The following is a 13015-nucleotide window of genomic DNA, read 5'->3' on the forward strand; positions in this document are numbered from 1 at the left end:
TCCAGAAGATTATCGAGAATCTTTAAGACGCAGGATCAGCTGGTTCCTCGCTATTTACAATATCGTTACAGTATCTACGTCCGTAAGGGCTTGGCATTGAATATTTCTCAAGAATTACCTCTTAGGCCAATACTATTTCTTAAAATGAAAATCACGATAAAAATCCTCGTTCATTTCTAAGCAATTTCGCCCTCCTATTTTTTCTTTAGCCGAGGCCGGGTTTTCGTTTAAAAAAATAAAAATTACCCAAACTCCTCACAAAAATTCAGTGTAGCATGGAAATGTTTGTCCACTTGACGCCAATGTACCTTTTAAATAAAATTTTCTTTGAGCTCCTTATAGAAAAAGGTTTTCTTCCCTTCACACACCATTATGAACAAAATTTCTGAAACACTCTTGAGAAGCTCACACCTTATGAAAAGTATCTGGGGAGTACCTGTACTCTTCAATTAATATGATCATGACAAGAAATCAATCAAAGTTCGCCAAACAGTCCAACCTGTACAGTCAATAAGCAAGTCGCACCCAAGACCTGAATTGACCCGACCCAAATATGTTTCTTTAAATTTTTCTTATAGTGAACTGTTGTTTAAATCAAGGGTTTTTGTTCTATACAGAGGGGCCTATCGAAAAATGTTTAGCTAATATATAATTGACAAAAATGGTCGTCAAACAATTTGATGATAAATATTCCTCGTACTCGTCTCAGGATGTTTTTTGAGTGTGATCTCTCCTAACTACCAACCATGACGAAAAAAAAACGACCTTCAGTGAGGGTATAAGTCGCACGCAAGACCTGAGTTGACCCGACCGGTATATGATTCCTTAAATTTTGCTTGGGATATTTTGATGTTCAAATCAACGGTTTTTTATCTATACAGAATGGCCTGTCGAAAACTGTTCAGAAATCAGACGATTGATAAGTATCAACTGCCTGGAATCAACAGAAAATTCGTCCAGGCATTTGAAACTATTTTTTATTTAAAGTTTCAAGGGTAATTAAAAATTGCACCTATCCAGTGGCCTGGAATAAAGGCTTAACTCGTCCAGGCAGTCAAAGTTATTTTTCCTTTAAAGTTTCTGAGAAAATCAGACGATTGACGTATCCAACTGCTTGGAATAAAGAGAATCTTTTTCCAGGTATTTAAAGCTATTTTCTATTTAAAGTTTCCAGAGAAATTAAAAATTGCACCTGTCCAGTTGCCTGGAATAAAGAATTAACTCGTCCAGGCAGTCAAAGTTATTTTTCCTTTAAAGTTTCTGAGAAAATCAGACGATTAACGTGTCCAACTGCCTGGAATAAAGAGAAAATTTGTCCAGGCACTTAAACCTATTTTTTTATTTAAAGTTTCCAGGGTAATTTAAAAATGCACCTATCCTGTTGCCTGGAATTTATACTTAACTTTTCCAGGCAGTCGAAATTATTTTTTAGTTAATGTTACTGTGGAAAATAGAAGGTTGACGTGTCCAACTGCCTGGAATAAGTATAAAATTCGTCCAGACATTTTAAGCTATTTTTTTATTTAAAGATTCCAGGGTAATTCAAAAATTGCACCTATCCAGTTGCTTGGAATAAAAGCTCAACTCGTCCAGGCAGGCGAAGTTATTTTTCCTTTAAAGTTACTGAGGAAATTAGACGATTAACGTGTCCAACTGCCTGGAATAAAGAAAAGATTCGTCCAGGCATTTAAAGCGATTTTTTATTTAAAGTTTCTAGGGTAATTAAAAAATTGCACCTGTCCAGTTTAAACAATAATACTATATTTGCTATCTTTTGTTTTATACTCATAAAAAAAATCGTTTTTTTACATTTTAAAATCGGGTGCCATAAATGCATTGAAAGTTTTAATTTTTAATCAAACAATCACGGAAAAATAGTTTTCATTGCATTTTATGGCTTAAGTCTTTTACACCCCTATTTAAAATGTCCGAACCATTAATTTTGGCATTTAGTTAATTTTTTTAAATAGTACATTATTGGGAACAACCACTTTTCAAATGCGGTCTCTTTTTCTCAATAATTTGATCTAATTATTTTTTAAATCGGTTGATAAATAAGCCCTAAGATAATAATTAAGATAATAAGTTAAATGTTTTAAATTTAATGAAATTATTACTTGTAGCCACCAGGCACACTTAGACATATTTCACAGGCTCAATTGATACCTTCAACTAATTGCTCATTAAGCAACATAGTTTGTCTTGACCTCTCTTGGCAAGTTATTCCAAAACCTGGTTGCAATGTACTCAAATGATTTTTGATAATTAGCTGATCTATGCCGTGGCGATTGATATGTTCAACAGCCTGGAATAAAGAGAAAATTCTTCTAGGCATTTGAAGCCATTTTTTATTTAAGGATTCCAGGGTAATTGAAAAATTGCACCTGTCCAGTTGCTTGGAATAAAGGCTCAACTCATCCAGGCAGGCGAAGTTATTTTTCCTTTATTTTATCTAATTTTGTATTTTATCCATAGTTCGCTGGTTCATATCCGACTCGAAGGACCATGAAAAGATCTAGTGCTTTTTCTTAAACATTTTTTTCCCTACTACTCTATAGCAGCCTCGCTATAGGTTTAAGACAAGGTGGCTTGGCCGTAGTAGGTTGAGCAGTGAAGACTACTGATTGTAGAACTCAATACTCCTTTATTCACAAAAATTAACAACTATTTAAATATTAAGATAACAATTCGTGGTAATTATAAAAATCAAGATGAGCAACGTAACCATAATTTCAACTATTTGCCAATTACGACCTTGCGAACTTATAACCAACGTGAGTTTAAAATCCATCACAAACACCTTGTTCGACTAACATAAATAATTTTATATATTTATGCATGGATACTTAAAGCTACTAAAAAAATGTAAAAATACTAAAAAATGTCGTTTAGACAAAGTTACTGTGAAAATAATACGATTAACGTATCTAACTGCCTGGAATAAAAAGAAGATTTGTCCAGGCATTTGAAACTATTTTTTATTTAAAGTTTCCAGGGTAATTAAAAATTGCACTTGTCCAGTTACCTGGAATAAAGACTTGACTTGTCCAGGCAGTCAAAAATATTTTTCCTTTAAAGTTTCTAAGGAAATCAGACGATTGACGATGGAAACATCACGGAAAAATAGTTTTCATTGCATTTTATGGCTTAAATCCTTTACACGCCTATTTAAAATGTCCGAACCATTAATTTTGGCATTTACTTAATTTTTTTTAAATATTACATTATTGGGAACAACCACTTTTCAAATGCGGTCTCTTTTTCTCAATAATTTGATCTAATTATTTTTTAAATCGGTTGATAAATAAGCCCTAAGATAATAATTAAGATAATAAGTTAAATGTTTTAAATTTAATGAAATTATTACTTGTAGCCACCAGGCACACTTAGACATATTTCACAGGCTCAATTCATACCTTCAACTAATTGCTCATTAAGCAACATAGTTTGTCTTGACCTCTCTTGGCAAGTTATTCCAAAACCTGGTTGCAATGTACTCAAATGATTTTTGATAATTAGCTGATCTATGCCGTGGCGATTGATATGTTCAACAGCCTGGAATAAAGAGAAAATTCTTCCAGGCATTTGAAGCCATTTTTTATTTAAGGATTCCAGGGTAATTAAAAAATTGCACCTGTCCAGTTGCTTGGAATAAAGGCTCAACTCGTCCAGGCAGGCGAAGTTATTTTTCCTTTATTTTATCTAATTTTGTATTTTATCCATAGTTCGCTGGTTCATATCCGACTCGAAGGACAGTCATGAAAAGATCTAGTGCTTTTCCCTAAACTTTTTTTTTCCCTACTACTCTATAGCAGCCTCGCTATAGGTTTAAGACAAGGTGGCTTGGCCGTAGTAGGTTGAACAGTGAAGACTACTGGTTGTAGAATTCAATACTCCTTTATTCACAAAAATTAAAAACTATTTAAAGATTAAGATAACAATTCGCGTTAATTATAAAAATCAAGATGAGCAACGTAACCATAATTTCAACTATTTGACAATTACGACCTTGGGAACTTATAACAAACCTAAAGCTACTAAAAAAATTTAAAAATACTAAAAAATGTCGTTTAGACAAAGTTACTGTGGAAATAATACGATTAACGTATCCAACTTCCTGGAATAAAGAAAAAATTCTTCCAGGCATTGAAGCTCTTTTTATTTAGAGTTTCCAGGATAATTAAAAATTGCACCTGTTCAGTTGCCTGGAATAAAGACTTATCTCGTCCAGGCAGTCAAAGTTATTTTTCCTTTAAAGTTACTGAGGGAATCACACGATTAAAGTGTCCAACTGCCTGGAATAAAGAGAAAATTCTTCCAGGCATTTGAAGCTATTTTTTATTTAAAGTTTCCAGGGTAATAAAAAATTGCACCTGTCCAGTTGCCTGGAATAAAGACTTGACTCGTCCAGGCAGTCGAAGTTATTTTTCCTTTAAAGTTACTGAGGGAATCATACGATTAACGTGTCCAACTGCCTGGAATAAAGAGAAGATTCGTCCAGACACTTGAAGCTATTTTTTATTTAAAGTTTCCAGGGTAATTAAAAAATTGCATATGTCCAGTTGCCTGGAATAAAGACTTAACTCGTCCAGGCAGTCGAAGTTATTTTTGCTTTAAAGTTACTATGGGAATCACACGATTAACGTGTCCAACAGCCTGGAATAAAGAGAAAATTCGTCCAGGCATTTGAAGCTATTTTTGTATTTAAAGTTTTTAGGGTAATTAAAAATTGCACCTGTCCAGTTGCCTGGAACAAAGGCTTAACTCGTCCAGACAGTCAAAGTTATTTTTCCCTTAAAGTTACAGTGGAAATCAGACGATTAACGTGTCCAACTGTCTGGAATAAAGAGAAGATTCGTCCAAGCACTTGAAGCTATTTTTTATTTAAAGTTTTCAGGGTAATAAAAAATTGCACCTATCCAGTTGCCTGGAATAAAGACTTAACTCGTCCAGGCAGTCAAAGTTATTTTCCTATTAAAATTACTGAGGAAATCAGACGATTAACGTGTCCAACTGCCTAAAATAGGGAGAAGATTGTTCCAGGCATTTGAAGCTATTTTTATTTAAAGTTTCCAAGGTAATTAAAAATTGCATTTGTTTAGTTGCCTGGAATAAAAACTTAACTTGTCCAGATAGGCGAAGTTATTTTTCCTTTAAAGTTACTGTAGAAAACAGACGATTGACGTATCCAACTGCTTGGAATAAAGAGAATTTTTCCAGGCATTTGAAGCTATTTTTTATTTAAAGTTTCTAGAGAAATTAAAAATTGTACCTGTCCAGTTGCCTGGAATAAAGAATTAACTCGTCCAGGCAGTCGAAGTTATTTTTCCTTTAAAGTTACTGTGGAAATCAGACGGTTGACGTGGAAACATTGAGTACAATTATAATTAATACAGGAAACTGTAGTAAAAATCGTCAACTGTCAATGGGAAAACAAAATTAAAAAGGTAAGTTATGATAAATACTCGGGTGTGTTCTTGAATGAAAATCTTAATTTGAAAAAACACGTTGAAAATTTGCAAAAAAATAAGAAGAATTATCTATAAATTTTCTGAACTAAGAAACGTAATACAGTCCTTTTAAAATGGTATACTTAAATTCGGTTTACTCAGTGTTAAATTACGGAACTGCTGGAAGTACTACATTGACAGCAGCATTTATTGCACAAAAATATGTATTAAAAATAATGTTTTTGAAAGAAAAATGGTAGTCCATACAGTTTTTATTTAATAAAAGCAGACACTAGAACACCCTGTATAAGGCAAATTGGCAAAAAATTAGGGTTAGAATTAAAAACTTACCTGCTGAATAGACCAACCCGGTAAACGTTCCATTAAAGACCACACGGATTTTCATGTAGTCGTCCTGGCATTCTGCCTCGATATCTGAAAACAAAATAAATCTTTACTTTGAAATCATCAGTTATTCACTTTGCGGTTTTAACCACATTTTTGATTACTCACTCTAATTTTGACAGATCTATACAATCTAATGACTGAGAAGAACCTTTTTCAGTAAGACGCATTTAAACAATTAAGAACCGATATATGCTGCTTATGTAACGTAAATAAGGTAGTTAGTTCCATCAGGCTGAATGCCATCAAAGAAATGATCTAGTGGGTTGATAACGTTTCATACTGACCCACATTTACCGACGTAAGTGCCCGATGATATATCTTTATTGCCTGAATTTTATAGGATCTTTACATGTGCAATCCAGTTTGGAAATAAATACCAAAAATGTCATTCCTTGCGTTTGGATAGGGCTGAATCAGCTGTGATAGATGACGAAACATCCGACCCTTTAAGGGGACAGAACTGAATATTCTCACTATGTTATCGTTGCTTAAATGGTAATTTATTGGCATAGTTTATACTTAGGAACATAAACAAAAAGGCCTTTTGTGAAGTGATCGGTGATTGCCCCCAGCGGGCACGTCATAATAATAATAAGACGTCACTTGAAGGCCTTTCATAACTATACAGATTGAATGTTACAGATAATCCGGAATACGGAATAAAAGCGGCAATTGTGACAGCATTAAGTGGGTTTATGGGTTGTTTCGATGGCTAATCGACCGATCTGAAACAAAAGGGGGAATTAATCGTGACGGAAACTGCGTTTTTCTGCATTTTATTTAACAAAGGAACAACCCCAAGGGAGATTTAGTGCCTTTTTTGTTTTTTTTAAGCTTTAGTACTTTTTTACCGTAGTGTTCTTTATATCTTTTTTTTGCAAGTGTTTGTATTTCCATTTGAGATCACTTGAAGGAAAGAAAATCAAGGAATAAAAATCATTTTATTACGTGGAAATTGAAAGGGTGAAATTGAATGCGGTGGGAGAATATGTCGGAATACCTCTGACCGAAAAAAGGCAATTTTCTGTAGTAATGTACACAGGGTGTTTCAGAACTATGGGATCAAACTTCTAGGGGTTGTTCAGTGCAACAGTAGAATCCATTTGAGTATAGGAACCCATGTCCGGAAATATGTCACTACGGCTCTAAGACGCGTTTAAATTTAGACAAAATATTAATTATCTAAATAGGATCTGATGTATTTATTTTAAATTTATATATAACTATAATAACTATTACTAGAATTGGAAGCGAGGTGCTACTGTAGACAACTCTAGGACCTCAGTAGGCGTTTTCAATCGTTCTGGAGAGCCTAGAATAATAATTTAGCTTAAAATAAAGTGATCTAACTAAGACTTCCTGGAATTATCCTTTGGTTCAACCCAAAGTGATGCCTGACATCCTTCCCTGCAAAATTCTTCTTCAACTGTCCGGAAGAAAAATATTGATTTAATATTTCCAGGTAGTTGAGGATCAAATTAATGTACGACTACCTGGAAGAAAGGCATTAATTAATTTATTAATTCCAGGCAGTTGAAGGTACAATTTATGTTTAACTGCCTGGAAGAAAAGTATTAATTTAATAATTCCAGGCCGTTGACAAAAAATGTCCAAAATTCGACATTTTACGCAATTCTCAATAAATTTACCCTAGGCAAAAAAATCCTATTACAAGGCAATTAAATGCAGTAAAAAGTTCCTTGCAATCTAGTACGAGTTTGGAGCGAGTTAGTCGAGTCTGGAGGATCTTTAGAGCTAATAAAGAGTCACAGTAAGCAACTGCGTAATTCTCTGGGCTCTTTTAAGCTCGACGAATCCTGTAGCGCATTATCTATTGCCCTCACTCGTTCATTTTGTGATCTTCCATGATTTTCTTAGAATTAGCCTACATACCAACTCGCACATCACTTCCTTGCAATCTCCTACAAGTTTGGAACGAGTTATTTGAGCCTGGAGGTTCTTTAGAGCTAACAGAGAGTCACAGTAAGAAACTGCGTAATTCTCTAGGCCCTTTTAAGCTCGACGAATTCTGTAGGGCAATATCTAATGCTCTCGCTAGTTCTTTTTTTAATTATTTTTCCTTAATTTTTTTTTTTCAAATTTTCAAACGTATTTTCTACATTTAAAAAAAAACTGGAAGAAGTGCTGAAATAGGTGTACACTTAATGAAATATAATTTTACTCTCAGATCTTAGGGTCATTTTCCACATCTTCCAAGTATTTTAAATAACTTACTTGTTAATTTTAATGTTCTAAAGTAATTTTTCATTTCCAATTTTTAATTTCATAATTTTTTGAAGTTTTAACATTCTCCAGATTTTTTAAGTAGTTTTATAATATTTGCAGCATTTGGATTAAATCTTGTTTTATTCCCGGACCTTGGGTCAATTATCACGTCTTTATTTGAATAAGTTTTTTTTTATTTCTAATTTCAGAATGTTTTAAATTTTTAAAATTTTCCACAGTTTTTTGGTATTTTTATATTATTCCAGGCATTTGAAATCAAATTCTGTTTTATTTCAAGGTTTTGAGGTAATTTTTCCATGTCTTGCAATAGATGTATAATATTGCAATATAATATTTTTATTTCATTATCAGAGGTTTTATTTAATTTAACAATATTGCGTTTTTGAGATTTTTTTTAATTTGGAAAATGGAGGTTAATGGAGCAATTTTTTAAATTATTTCAGGCTATCACAATAAAATATTGTTTTATTCCAGGCTTTTAAAATTAGCTTTTCTATTTTCCAGATGTTTGGACTAATTTTTTATGATTTCCACATTCTTAACGAAATTCTATGGGTTTTTTAGAAAACTGGATTTCAGATATTTTAAGGAAATTTTTACACCTTCCAGGGATTTAAATAATTTTTTTAAAATATTTTCCAGGAATTTTGCGTAATATTTTGTCTTCCAGGCATTTAACATAATTTGGTAACATAAAATGGAAAATGAATTTAAATAATAAGGGTGTAACTTTGAAGTAATGTAGCTGCACTACTGCGGCAAATTTGGCTTTTTTCAAAAATTCATATTTTTAAAATTGAAAAATATTACTTGTGATAGATACATCATTAAAAAGTAATTTTTGCAAAGATTTTAAAAATGCAAAAGCCGAATATTATGCCTATAAAAAAAAGAAAGTTGATGGTGGTGAGCAAAAGACGAAACGTCGTATAAAAATTCTAAAAAACCATTATGTAGCACGAAAAAAGTGCCAAGTTAACGTACAATGAGGCCTTTTTGTCTAAGGCCATCAATAATTAATGGTAAACTATTGATTTTCGAATTAAAACTGGACAAGACCGATCGAAACGTGCCAAGGCCACCTTACCGAGCGATTTTTAACCAATCATATTAAATTAAATAATAGTTCAGGATCTCTAGCTTAACTTTCAGATTCTCAAACAAGCTCCCTCAAGATTTCTCCCCCTGAGACATTATTGGACTTAAATCAGTAATGATATACGATAATTTACCTGTTTGAGCAGTAATTTCACCTCTCAGGAGATGTTTATTAAGTCAGGATACGTCGGAAATACATGTTTGCCCTAAAATGTTGAAGTAGTGCAAAAGTTATGGAAATGCGGCAATATTTGTTGGGCGCCAAAATGTTGCTTTCTATGTTCGGTTAAACTGTTTTATTCCAGCCTGTAAATATGTGAATTTATTATTAAATTCCAAACAGTAGAGCCTTAAAAATTGTTCTTTAGTTCAATTGTCTTATCTCACTTAAGTCCCAATTATTCAATTCGAAATTTCCCTCGAGGTACCAGAGCACCCCATGTGCAGCAACCAGGTTATTGAATTAAAGAGTGCGAAATTTAATTGCTGCCTTGTCTGATCAACATCAATTTTATCTGAACGTAAAGTTTGCAAATGATGGAGCCAAAAACAATCAACAAAGAAAGATCAAGTCTGACTCCTGTAAAAAATATATAGTTCTGTTTGGAAAAACTGGGAAAAAATTATTAAAATTATTTTTAGGATAAATGTTTGAAAGAATTGAGGCATTTGAAGCTCTATTTGAAATTGTACACCTCTGTAAATTCTACAAACATAAAAAACTATTCAACTACTATAAATTGGAAAAAGATAGCTATATATTAAAAATATAGACCAAATACTAAGAAAACTTAATTTAAAAAAAAACAAGAGTATAGAGAAAATTCATAAAAAGCTAGAATTTTGAATCAAATCACAGAAATCGTTATAGCAGATCGCCAATGGCAATTTGTGGGTCAATATGAAATCTAAGCAAAAAAGAAAACTTTCCTAAAATTGCACATTTACGAATGTCATCGAACAAAGAACTCATACCCTCGGGTGCGAAAATGTTCTCCCCAATAAAACCACGAGTCAGATTAACGACTTACTTTTACTACTCTCCCACCATAAAATGCGTCCAATAAATAAACTCTCAGTTAATTATCGGGTTCCCAAGGAAAGTCATTAAATCGACTTCTCATCAGTCCAATTTTTGCGGTTTTCAATTTGATAAACAGTAAAAATCCTCTTAGGATACGCCATTGTCATTGTTGCGGTAAATGCCTTGTCCTGCATAATTTCGCATTATTTTATGATTTGCGGCAATCAGATCAGTATTATACTCGGATCAGTGCAATGGGGGGAAAAATGTTGAAATCGCGAACATAACGGCGCCTCATTAACATGAATGTATGCGAATAAGTGAAATGATCATTTATAAATATTGTGTTCTCATTAGATGTTAATAGAATGCATTGTTGTTACTAGTATTTGTTGCAATTACAATTAGAAGGTCGTTGAGGATACTCTAGGAATATTTAGGCCAGGAATATAGGATACAAATATTTAATTTATCAAAGAAATTCTTATTAGAAAACGAAATTATACTTACGTTGCACTTTCGTATTATTAAACCTGATCCTCCTATACTCCCGATCCCACGTATCCAAAGGGTTTTGCCAATCGCTGTCGTCTTCTATAGGGGCGGCAGTTCGGGTCCTAAGGGACGGCAGGGGTACGTAGTTCGGGTTTTCTCCGATAAAAACCACCTGAAAATAAATTTTTAATTTAAAAAAAAATTATTCAAGAACGTGTCCTTAGAGATAACTAAAGATGATTTATTCAAGAATTTCATTTCCTATTAATTTCCTTTTTGTATGATTAATTGCCCAGATAATAGACAAATATTAAAACAGCCAATTAGCATAATGGTAATAAAAGTTTGTGTCGACATATCCTGGGAATATCCTTAGAGTATATCAGTCATTTCCTGGCGTTGTTTTAGGGTCAAGGACATCAGAAATAATAATATTGTAGCAATGGCAAGAAAGAGTCTTATAATCAGGGCTGAAGATGGCAGATTTTAGGTTACAATTGCGTGTATTTTTACCATGGATACTCACACTTGAAACCAGTTTATTTCATAAATAAATCAGTTCTCCATATAGAAGTACTGCCAACTGCAACCCATATCAAAATAAATTTTAAGAAGGCATTTTGAATTTTTTGAAAGCTATTTTTTCTCTTTGATACAATGCTGGCCAAATTAGTGTATTTGGATAGTTTACAGTCGATAATATTAAAGAATCGCAAGAAGGTCGTAAGAGATGCCTTATTCATGTATAAAATTTTTAATTGATAAAAACAAGTCTATAATAAATTCGATATATAAATGACGAATCTAAGATCAGTACGACGGCATACTGATGTCAATGACAAGTTCGAAGGTATTTATGGAAGTTGTATGAATATAAATTAAATGCCCTACTAAAACCTGGCAATACTAATACTGTTGATTTATCCTAATGAAGAGCTTTAAATATGTCATCAATGACATGAAGTAAAGCTGTACTTGTAGTAGATCTTGTTTTAAATTCCTTTACACTTCTTCCTATTCTATTAAAGTATGGCAGATCATAAACTTTTTTGAAACGAACAACCTATTCATTTACAACCAATTTGGTTTTAGAAAAGGGAGAAATACTAGTCATGCAATACTGAATCTGGCTTCTAATATTGTTGACTCATATCACAACATGCGCTTACCTCGGTTTTCTTTTATTAAGATTGATTTGAGTAAAGCGTTTGATTGTGTCAACCATAACATCCTTTTACAGAAGCTCCTCCATTACTTGCAATCTTACCTTCAAAACAGACAATAATATGTGGAGCTTAATGGGGTTAGATCGGCAAGGAGTGTTGTTTCAGGGGTCTATCCTGGGACCAATTTTGTTTCTCATTTATATAAATGATGTAGCACAACCTGAAGCTGAAGCAATCTATACATTCTTTGCTGGTGACACTACTCTATCACCGCTGACTCACTATCGGAGGTCTTACAACTGTGTAGAAATGCGCAGACTAAAGTGCTTTATGAAGGAAGTGAATATCCCAAATGAAGCTGAGGTCACTCTGCTATGGAGAAACTATCAAATCAAATATGCTTTATTGTCAAAAAATTTAAAAAATTTTGTAGACAAAGCTATACATAAAAAGCAAAACACACAAATATAGTATACAAATCAAAATACAAGTACTAAATAAATATATACAAAACTGGGTACAAAAAACATAAATGTAGCTGGTAAAATTTCTAATACTAAATGTAAAAAGTAAGAAAATAGGAAAGTAAATAAAAATAGTAACAAGAAAGTAAAATAAAAAAAAGTAACAAAAACACTTAAAAACATTAATACAATGTTTAAAAAGTCATAAAATATTTTATAGAAATTTAGCAATATTCTACATCGTAAAAAAATTTAATAATTAGCCAGTGCGTGCATGATACTCAAAAATGAATATTAAAAAAAAAATCATCTACTGCATATAAAGCTCTCTCCAGTAAATATGATTTCAAAGCATTGCGAAATCGATGAAAAGATGTCAATGATTTAATTTCCAAAGGCAGATGATTGTGCATTTTTTTAGCTCCGTAAATAATAGAGCTTTTTATAAATTCTGCCCTTGGAATTGGCACATAAAGATCATGCTCTGCGTTTCGAAGTGGATAATTGCGAGATGGTCTATTAGGAATTTCTGATATATGCTTGAGAACCAAGCAAATAGATTCAAGAATGAATAAAGATAGAAGAGTTAATATTTTAAATCTTTTAAACATTTCTTGGCAGTGAGCTCGACTATCAAGTCCTAGTAAATAGCGAACCGCTCTC

The 13015-nt window shown here is 32.7% G+C and overlaps 1 protein-coding gene across 2 annotated transcripts in view; it reads right to left on the reverse strand.

Moving 5' to 3' along the window:
• Positions 1 to 13015, reverse strand: part of LOC126734841 (uncharacterized) — a 61006-nt gene that overhangs the window by 28223 nt on the left and 19768 nt on the right. For both annotated transcript variants that reach the window (XM_050438617.1, XM_050438618.1), the window contains exons 4-5: positions 10738 to 10894; positions 5802 to 5885 (exon numbers count right to left, since the gene is read on the reverse strand). In XM_050438617.1, the coding sequence (XP_050294574.1) occupies positions 5802 to 5885; positions 10738 to 10894 (241 nt within the window). The remainder of the gene's footprint in view (positions 1 to 5801; positions 5886 to 10737; positions 10895 to 13015) is intronic.

Source organism: Anthonomus grandis, chromosome 4 (assembly GCF_022605725.1).
Source record: "Anthonomus grandis grandis chromosome 4, icAntGran1.3, whole genome shotgun sequence".
Taxonomy (NCBI): Eukaryota; Metazoa; Arthropoda; class Insecta; order Coleoptera; family Curculionidae; genus Anthonomus; species Anthonomus grandis.